General features: G+C 51.7%; 1 protein-coding gene across 2 annotated transcripts; it reads right to left on the bottom strand.

Moving 5' to 3' along the window:
* Positions 1-1,077: 1,077 nt before the first annotated feature.
* Positions 1,078-6,146, bottom strand: LOC113922342 (keratin, type II cuticular Hb1). 2 transcript variants are annotated; one of them, XM_035729235.1, is made up of 10 exons: positions 5,778-6,146; positions 4,857-5,065; positions 4,184-4,244; positions 3,168-3,263; positions 2,773-2,937; positions 2,384-2,509; positions 1,910-2,130; positions 1,609-1,640; positions 1,277-1,322; positions 1,078-1,150 (listed from the first exon to the last, which is right to left on the bottom strand). In XM_035729235.1, the coding sequence occupies exons 1-10, from the start codon at positions 6,144-6,146 to the stop codon at positions 1,078-1,080; spliced, it is 1,398 nt and encodes a 465-aa protein (XP_035585128.1). The 2 variants fall into 2 exon arrangements, with proteins under 2 accessions (XP_035585128.1, XP_035585127.1); XM_035729234.1 differs by having other exon boundaries at positions 1,078-1,322.
* Positions 6,147-10,213: the final 4,067 nt, after the last annotated feature.

The following is a 10,213-nucleotide window of genomic DNA, read 5'->3' as shown; positions in this document are numbered from 1 at the left end:
CAAGGTCACTCTGCCAGGAAGGAACAGAGCCCAGTTTTAGACCCAGGTAATCTGGCTCCAGAGTCTATGTGCTCACCTCCGTGCCACCTCATCTCCTTGCTATGTGCTGTTTCCTATTTTGGAGGTAATTTATCAGCTATGGCAGGTCTCCAAACCCCAAAAGGACTCCATTAAAAGAAAAAAAAAAGTAGCCACATCAAAGGCTTTTTGAAAGTTTAAATTGTGTTCATGTATTTACCCTTTAAGGAATTCTCATAAATTGCTCAGGCATGAGTCTTCCCCAGCAAAGCAATGAGTGGTGTTTCCTTAAGCTTTGAGTGGCTGGTGAATCTAATTTTTGTTATCCATCAATTTACAGATATGCACAGGATGTTTTCTGGGAGGCAACTGTGGGTTAGTGAAAAGACCACGAGTGGTGCATACAAGGTTCAGACACCAGGCAGACACTGAAACTTGTGGGGCACTGGCCCAGTTACTGAGCATCTCTGGCTTCTTCATCTTCAAGATGTATCATGGTGGATAAGATCATTACAGTTGTTTGCATAAAATTACATTGTGTAGAGGCCTAGCACAACCCTTGGCTCAATCTGAAACTGCTGTGAGCCCAGGGACAGAGGACTGTGCTGGAGACCCCAGACTAGACCTTTTTCTGCTCCATGTAACTCTGGGGACCCTCCCATACCCGGACCCTTGTGGATTACAGAGGCGCAGACAAGGCTCAGAGTTGGCTACATTGATTTATTGGAAACACAGATCAAGACAGAGATGAACACGGCAGAGATGGAAGGGGAATAGTGAGGGGATGGGGTACGACCATCACCCAGGGCAGCGCAGGTTGGGCCCTGATCCTGGCCCTCCGGCCCCTGAGCCCCCTTCCTATGGGCATCAAGGGGACTTCTTTTTAGCGGTAGCCTTTCCCAGCGCGGGCAGCAGAATCGAGGAGGAAGGGATCACACACAGATGTGAGAGGCTGGGAATGGGACAGACCTTTCAAAGTGCCAGAGAAATAGTCAAGAGCTTGCTCCACCTGGAGGCTGGGTGGGAGAGACACCAGGCCCGCGGCTTGAGCTCGGGGGTCTAACATCTGCGGCAGCTGCTAGTGCAGGAGCCCACGCCGCAGGAGCTGATGCCGCAGGAGCCCACGCCGCCGCTGCCCAGGCCACAAGACGCGACGGAGTTGCAGGGCGCGCAGGGGGCGCACATGCCCGTGCTCACGGCCAGGTTCCCGCTGCAGGGGGCGCTGCACACGCTGCCGGTCACCGGCCGGGACCCGGACACGCAGAGGTCCCCGCAGACGACCCCGCCCCGGGAGCTGCTGACACCTGCGAACCCCAAAGGCTCAGTCAAAATTCTTGGGGGGGTTGGATCATCAGCTTCCCCGAGGACGCCCCTCCCCAGGCCCCGAGCTCCGTGTATTCAAAGTCCGGAGAATCTTTACTTGCAACACTAGGGCCATCTAGTTCCAGAGCTGCCGTCTTTCCTGCTCTCTGACCCCAATCCCTCCTGCGGCGATGCCAGCCCCATTTAGCCTTCAGTGGAAGCCCTCCCTCCAAATTCTGCCATTCCTTCTAGAAGGGAATAAATGCACACGGGGGCTGTGTTACTCACAGACATTCACTGCGCCAACGCCTTCACATAGTCTGAGGGGGAAGAAGAAAAAGGCAACATGAGTGATTTGGCCAGAGTTGCAGATAGAGCTCCCCAAATCCCTGGGGGTGGGGTCCACAGTGGTCAGGGTAGGAGCAGAGGGTCTGAGAGAACAGCCCTCCCAAGCCACCCCCTCCCCCAAAGTGATGAATGAGAGGCTGTCCTAGATCCCTGGTCCTCCTTCCTGACCCAGGAGAAAGGGTGCTGTTTATTCAAGGGGGCAGGAACAAGCAGCTCAGAGCCAGGCTGGGTTGGGCCCCACCTCTGTTCTTCGCCCTCCAGCAGCCGCCTGTAGGTGGCGATCTCGATGTCCAGGCCCAGCTTGGAGTTCATCACCTCCTGGTACTCCCTGACCAGGCAAGCCATGTCCTGCTTGGCCTTCTGCAGGGCGGCCTCCAGCTCCGCCAGCTTGCAGCGGGCATCGCTCAGAGCCGCCTCGCCCTGCTGCTCCGACTGGGTCACTGCGGCCTCCAGCTTGGAGTTCTGGGGGCCCAGAGGAGAACAAGGTGGGTTATGGTCCTGGGTCTCTCTGTCCATTTCCTGGATGTGTCCAGCCTCTCCCCTCCTCCAGCAGGGAACACCCCAAGAACAGGCCTCTCCCATCATGAGCCAGGTGCCCTCGAGGGTCCACAACCAAGGACTTTAGTCATGCAAATGGGCTGGAGCATGAATGGTGAGATCCACTGAGGACACACACTGCCTGTATTACCCTGGAGAGGCCCCAGGTGATCCTTACCTGGCACTTGGCATTCTCAACCTCAGCGGTCAGCCTCTGGATCATGCGGTTGAGCTCGTTGATCTCCTCCTTGGTGCGGCGCAGGGTCTCCCCGTGCCGGATCACTGTGGCCTTCATCTCCTCACACTGGGGGGAAGCAGAGATGCTCCTGAGGCTCCAGATGCAGTTTCCCACCCACTCAGACACCACAGATGATTGGTAGGTTGTATAGTGCTCAGCCTGTGCAACCATACGTGGCAGCCCTGCCCAGCCACTGTAACCTGAGAGCTGTCTGCCCTTCTGTTACCATCTTAGGGGTCAGAATTTCCAAACAAAAGACACCCTGTTATTAAATACCTGGCTTCCCTGCCACTGCCAAGTCTAGGAGGCAGGTGTCCTATGCCCCTCACCTTGCTGCGGTACCAAGACTCAGCCTCAGCCCGGCTGCGGCTGGCGATGTCGTCGTACTGAGCCTTGATCTCGGCCACAATGCAGTCCATGTTCAGGTCCCGGCTGTTGTCCATCTTGACGATGACCGAGGTGTCTGAGATGTGGGCATTGAGAACGCGGATCTCCTGCAGACGGTGGGGGGTGGGAGGATGGAAGGATCTTGTTTACACCCCAGCCTCACCCACCACAGTGTGGACCCAATCTTCTCAGCCCTTCCCTGGTCTCCAGCCCCTGCTCACATGACAGCCTCATGGACTGCAGCCCCAGCCCAAACCCCTGGCCAACTCCAGTCCTAGACCGGAGCCCCCTCTTCCAGGCTGGCTGCCAGTCTTCTGCCTGGCCCGCGGCCCCTCACCTCCTCATACAGGCGCCGCAGGAAGTCGATCTCCTCAGTCAGGGCCTCCGCGTTGGCCTCCAGGTCTGACTTGCGGAGGTAGGCGCAGTCCACATCCTGAAGGGGAGAAGGGGGCACGGTGTCTCATTGGGAAGGCCACACAGAGCTCTCCCCACCTGGGAGGGCACCTGCCGGGCTGGGCAAACTCCCTGGAGACCCTCCTTAGCTGTTCATCCTAATGCCCGGTATCGTGGCATTGGTGGGATCCTTTATACACTTAGAAGGGTCAGGAGCAGGTTTGGGTAAGGGAGGGGACCGTGAGGTTTCCAGGCACTTCCCCTGGTACCTACTGGATGATTGCTCCAGAATCCACACCTTGCACTACCACTGAAACTTAAGCTCTGGTGCAAAATGGGTCCATTCTAATGATGCCCCAGCCCTCTTTCCCACCTCAGGGAAAGAAATCTAGATCTGTGGTCAGAAGAAGTCTCAGGGATCAATTCTGCCTCTTCCAAACCAGGGCAACTCGGGACAAGACCCTTGACCTCTGCGCCTCAGTTTCCTTATGGTAACCCCTGCCTTCCTCCTATGGAGATGGTGGGAAGGACGTGGGAGGGGGTCCATGTGATGGCATTTGTGGCAGATCAAGTGTAAGGGGTGAGGAACAACAGGACTGTTCAGCCAGCCTTCCACAGCTATTGGCGGCCTGAGGATGTGGCCACCCCCTAGCATTCACGGGCTCTTTCACTCACAGTAGTTCGGAACGCCCACTCCCTGGCAGGCACAGGGCAGGAGGAGGTGGGAGGCCATCGGCCAGATGGGAGTCACCTCGGACGGAAGACGAGAGTGCCCTGCTTGAAGCAGGTGGTGTGCTCCGATGCGGGGGCCACCCTGGGAGGACTAGGGCGTGGCGGGGGTCGGGGGGCTGCTCTATGTGATTCTGGGGAAGTCGCTCAGCCTCTCTGAATTACAGATCGCTCCCTCCTGCCTCTGCCCTGCTTTCTGAGCTGGGGGGCAAGTATTCCGGGGTCGCTCACCTTCTTCAGGGTCACAAATTCATTCTCAGCCGTGGCCCTTAGTGCTACCTCCTCTTCGTATCTGGAGATAAAGGGCACAAGGTTCAGTGGCTAGAACTTTAATAGGCTGGGATTTGAACAGAAAAAAGAGAATGAAGGCCCAGACAAACACATCCCAGGAACTGGATCTTTGGGAGGTAGGCAAAGAATCAAAAAGTGTGTTGTCCATCCCTGTCTTCTGGGCACTCATCCAACCTGTCACCCAGGGCTCTTCCAGTTTCAGGGGCTCTCATTCCTGATGTGGGTGGTGACTGGGGCTGGGGGTGCCGTGCACATTTTTGTAGGCCTTCTGTTTCTGGATTGTAATTCCCTGGGGGGGGGGGCAGGAAGCCCATACGAGTTCTGGCGCCCCCCTCAGCCCTCCCCATCCCGCCTCAGGGCCTAGCATAGCACCTGGAACAGAGTAGATGTCAATAAACGTTTGAGGAATTAATGAAACCAACGCATAAGGACGAGGTAGCTGGAGCAGCTGCCCTCTCTCCAATGTGTGAACTCCCAGAGCATTTGTCCTCACAGGCTTCCTGTCACTGTCTTCTTCCTATTGGAAAGTTCCTCTTGTGGTCTAACCTGAATCTATCCTGCTTTGGCTTAATCCCCTTTCCTTTCTTGAGACTATCCTCCCGGCCGCACTCACTTCTTCTTGTAGCCCTCCATCACTTCCTGCACGTGGTTGAGCTCTGAGGCCAGCCTCCCGCTGTCGGCCTCCGCGCACTCGGCCTCCCTCCTCAGCGTCTCGATGTAGCCCTCAAACAGGGGCTCCAGGTTGCTCTCGCAGCACCTGCGGTTCTGGTAGAACTGCCACTTGGTCTCCAGCAGCTTGTTCTGCTGCTCCAGGAAGCGCACCTGCGTTCAGGGTATGAGGAGGGGGTCAGATGGCTCCTGGTGTCCCAAAGCCAGTTTGGGGTGGGGCTGATTGCTTTAGGGTAAGCTCCCAAGCCTGTAGCTCAGCAGAGATTTGGCAGAGAGGGGCAGTGGGAGACAAGGTGACTTCTGGCTTTCCTGACTGTCATCTGTGTCTGGAGTTTCCAATTTAGGGATGGGAGCCAGGGTTGGGAAATGTCAGTCCCTGCTCTCAGGGACGTTGACTTATCCAGGCTTGGTGAGTCCAGGTGGCATGTGGTTTGGAGCCCGCCAGAGGTCTCTATTTTGCCTCTGACCCGGTGCCCAGCCTAGGTCCTGAGCGTGGGTTGGGTACAGGAAGGCTGCGGTCCAGGACACCCACCCATAGGATGGCCCTGTGGTCCCCTTCCCATTTCTTATGTGCATTCTTGTGCCTGCGTGCATGGACTGCCCTCTTGCTCTGGCATGCCAGTTCCAAGCCTGTCCTTGTCTCTCTGTGTGGGGACCTGCGTGCCTGGACGGAGGTTGCATGTGATAGCAACACTATCAAATCAGGAGCCTCTGCTCTATATACTCATGTCTTTGGTCCACGGGTGCCCTGGGTGTGTGTCCGTGTCCTCCATCAGACTGGGAGCTCCCCTGGACCACACCTCCTCTCTTCAGTGCCTAGCCCAGGAACCGAAGGCTCAGGAAGGGTGTGATCAAGGACACCCACCTTGTCGATGAAGGCAGCGAACCTGCTGTTGAGGCACTTGATCTGCTCCTTCTCCTCGTGCTTCACGCACTGCGCATTGGGGTCGATCTCCAGGTTGAGGGGCGTGAGGAGGCTCTCGTTGACCGATACGGTGGTGATGCAGGGCGGGCTGGGCCCGCACACGCCGCCGGAGCGGTAGCCGAAGCTGCGGCCGCAGGAGCCGGCGCGGAAGCCGCCGCAAACGCTGTGGCTGCCAAAGCCCCCGGTGAGGCCGCGGTAGCAGGAGACGCCGCGGTAGGGGGCGGCCGTGATGCAGCAGCGGCCCGGCCGGGGCCCGCAGGCTGAGATGCAGCTGAAGGCGCGTCCGCAGAATCCTGATCCGCAGGTCATGGTGCTTCTGGAGGTTCCGGTTGTGGAGTACAGGGATGAGGTCTGGAGTCTTGTGGAAACTCCAATGTGCTCTGCAAGGTGCCCCAGTCCTATTTATGCTCAGATCTGAAGGGCTTGGCTGTGCAGTTTGGTCAATTTGTGCTTTATGGGCTTGGGCGGTTAGTTGAGTCCAGCACCTCTTTAGAATGTGCTTTAATAATGGTGGAGTGGCCCGCACCCTCCTCTGTGTATAGGATGCCAACCTCTGGGCTGTAGGGGGACTCAGCATGTTTCATCTTCAAAGTGCCCTCCTAGCAGGGCATGCAGTCATCTGAGGAGATTGAAGAGAGAAGGGCAGAGCAGGGGAGGTAGGAAGGGGTCCAGGGGAGGAGAGGCGAAGGAAGACTGGAGAAGCAGGGGAACTGTGTGTGTGTCAGTGGTAGTGGGGAGGGGACCCAGGAAAGATGGAGGTGTTAACAAATAACGCCTAGAAGTTTCCATCTCAGTAGTGGCCGAGGTGCTACTGTAACACAAATGCATTTCCCCATCTCCATCTGTCCAGTGGGCTGCTGAAATATATCCTGTTTCTTCTACCAAGTGCCAGCCTGCAGATTATTAAATATCTGTTTTTTGTCTTTTTCAACTTTCATTATGAACATTTCCAAACACATAGAAAAGCTGAAAGCATAGCATAACAAACACCCTGAGATGTTCCCCTTAGTTACTTGGATTCAACAGTGGTTAACACAGCCTGCCTATTTGACAGTCACAGAAAGTATGACTCGTACAGAAATTGGGACCATACCACTGCACATTCAAGAAAACTAATATTTCCAAAGAATCATTTACTAGCCATTCCATTTTCAATTTTCCTAATAGTTTTAAGATTTTTTAAAAAACCCGGTTTTATGTGACTTAACTTGTGGCTCTGTCCCTTGTATTTTAAACTGGAAGTTAACGCTAGAGTTGGGCTGTTCATATGGTAGCCTATAGACATGTGTGGCTATTTAATTTAAATTGGTTAAAATTAAATAAATGCAAACTGGAGTTCCCCAGTTGCACGAGCCACATTGCCACACAACAACTGACTAACTTAGTGGACAGAACATATATAGAACATTTCCACCATCACAGCAGCATCTACTGAATTGGGCTAGTCTGGAGGCTTGACTGGGTTCAACTAAACATTTTTGGACAGAATACTTCATAAACAATGCTATATAACTCTTATTGTATCACCCCAAGAGGCAAAATTATCAGCTTATTCTATCATCCGTGATGCTAAATCGGATCACTTGCACACATTTCCCTTTTATAATTAGAAAGAATACCATAGTAAAACATAGGTCCTATTTTGATAGGAAGATATTTTCTTTTCTTTTTTTTTTGCCACCTACTATATGATATCATACGTGCCATAAACAATCTCTAATCCTGCCACCAACCATATGAAGTATGTATCATCATCCCCATTTTACAGATAAGAAAACTGAGGTTCAGCAAGGTTAAGTAACTTGCCCAATGTCTCCTAGCTAGTAAGTAATGGAGCCCAGGAGATGAAATGCCTTCTCACCTGCAAGCTATGAAAACACCTGGATTTCCCAATCTCTGGAAAATTTCAAGAGGGTAGAGAAAGTTGTTTAGGAGGGATAGCTGTGGATTTCTGGCTGGGGAAATCAATCTAAGGAAGCTGGACAGAGTCACAGGGAGTTGGGATGGTTAGAACCGGGAGGGGCCAACGGGGGTGGGAGTGTAGCCCAGGGGCAGTGTGAGACTGGGGCTGGAGATCTGTAAAAGATGCTGTGGCTGACAATTGAAGGGAGGGACAGAAAAAAGCAGTTTAAAAAAATTTTTTTAAAGATTATTTATTTATTTATTTATTTGAAAGAGAGAGAAAGAATGAGCCGGGGGAGGGGAAGAGGGAGAGGGAGAAGCAGACTCCGCGATAAGCCAGGAGTCTGATGCGGGGCTCAATCCTAGGACCCTGAGACCACGACCTGAGCCGAAAGCAAATTCTTAACCAACTGAGCCATCCAGGCATCCCCAGAAAAGAGCAGTTTTAGTTATTTGTACATCTCTGATGTACTGTAAGTGTCTTGACAGATGGTACTGTGTGTGTTCTTCTTACCCGTGAAGCACCCCAATCCAATAGAACAGGTCTCGAAAAATTAGCTCATGAAGTACAGAGATTTGCATTAAATGAAAGGGAAGAGAAGTGTGAAACGATGCTCCTGGCAGTCTCCTGTGGCTGCTGTGTCTTAGGGGCAAAGGCAGGTGGGGCGGCTTAGGGAGGGAGGAGGGGGCGCGGTGGATGGGAAAAGAGAAGGTAAATGCAAAACATTCAGGGGTGAGGCCTGTGACGGAACATACATGGGCTCATGGACTGTGTCAGCCATCTGGCCATCCAGAGGAGGGCGTGGCACCTGCTGTCACTTTACGTGTTTGGGGAACTGGGCCAGCACTTCCAAGACCCTTCATACCCTCATCACAGTTCTGGGCATTGCCCACAATTGAGCCCCAGTGCTCCCAGCAAGCCAGCTGGCTGGTGTCCTGAGGAGAAGCGCTGTGAGTCAAGGTATATCTCACACATGTGTTACCTTCTCCACCAGTGTAACTCCTTATAAAAATGACATGCATAAACATGAGCTAATTACTAATGGCTGGTCCTTCCTCAGCAATTTTAAAGAAACAAGAAGCAATTTAAAGAAACAAGATATAAAAAAATTCAAATGTGACACCATTTCGTTAAACTTCAGGCCTTATTAATTGCTGATAATTTTTGAAGACCGAAAAGGACACTTAATCTGTATGTTTTCTTGGAGTAAAAACACTTGTGGTGGGGGGAGAGGGAAGAGAGGAGGGAAGAGGGTTGGCCAGATCCCCACTGTAGTCTTTGCTCTGGCAATACGAATTTTATAGAAGGTAAAATTGTGAGATATGCTCCCACACAAACGAATTTATAGGTGGTGTACCTACCACCTATAAGAAGAAAGAACACATAGTGTAACTTAGGAGCTTACTATGAGCCTCATTCTGATTGTACCCCCTTTCTGGCCTAGGGACAACCCCTCTCTGGGATTTTGTGTTGACTCATTCCCTTGCTTTTCTTTGCAGTTTTTGAACCAATGTATGCATCCCTAAAACATAAATTATTAGTTTTCCGGTTTTTAAAAAAAGATTTTATTTACTTATTTGACAGAGAGAAGGAGCGAGAGAGCACAAGCAGGGGGAGTAGCAGAGGGAGAGAGAGAGAAGCAGGCTCCCTTGCTGAGCAGGGAGCCCAATGAGGAGTCCATCCCAGGACCCCGGAATCATGATCTGAGTAGAAGGCAGATGCTTAACTGACTAAGCTACCCAGGCGCCCCTAGTTTTCCAGTTTTTGAAGTTCGTATAAATGGAATTATATTGTGTGTATTCTTTTGTGTCTGGTCTATTTTGTTCAATGTTGCTTTCCTGTAGCTGCATTAATGTTCATTTTCACAGTGAATTGTACTCATTGTGTGAATGTGCCACAATTTATTTATCTCTCCACACTGATGGTCTCATGGTTGTTTCTAGAGTTTGTATTATGAATAGAGCTGCCATGAACATTCTTTTCTGTGTCTTCAGGTATATTTGTGCAAGAGTTTTTCTAGGGTGTGTGGTTATTTAAAAAAATTATGCAAGTAGTATATGCTCAGTGTAGAAAACCATTTTATGAGTATTCTTCCAAATTTAAAAAACATAACATCTCTTGATGTTCATCTTACTTCGTACTAGACACTATGCTAATTGCCCACCATGCATTAATGAATTTAATTTTTACAATTATCCTCTGAGGCAGGTGTCAGATGAGGACACTGAGGCCTAGAAGGTTAAGAGTTTTGCTTAGGTTGTGTAGTTAGTGGCAAAGCTGGCTTCCCCTCCCCCCCAACCATCCTCTTCATGGCCCTTTACAGTGCTGTCAGGGTTCAAGACCAGAAGATGGAGGAGAGCTCACCCTTGTTTGTGGTAAGCATCTAGTTCTAAGAGAAAAGCTGGACACACACCTAGATCGTGAACAAAAATGCAAACCTCACAACATACCAATGAACACAAATGTTTGGTTC

The sequence above is a fragment of the Zalophus californianus genome, chromosome 9 (assembly GCF_009762305.2).
Source record: "Zalophus californianus isolate mZalCal1 chromosome 9, mZalCal1.pri.v2, whole genome shotgun sequence".
Taxonomy (NCBI): Eukaryota; Metazoa; Chordata; class Mammalia; order Carnivora; family Otariidae; genus Zalophus; species Zalophus californianus.
The sequence above is the reverse complement of the archived record's forward strand: the minus strand, read 5'-3'. Positions and strand labels throughout refer to the sequence as shown.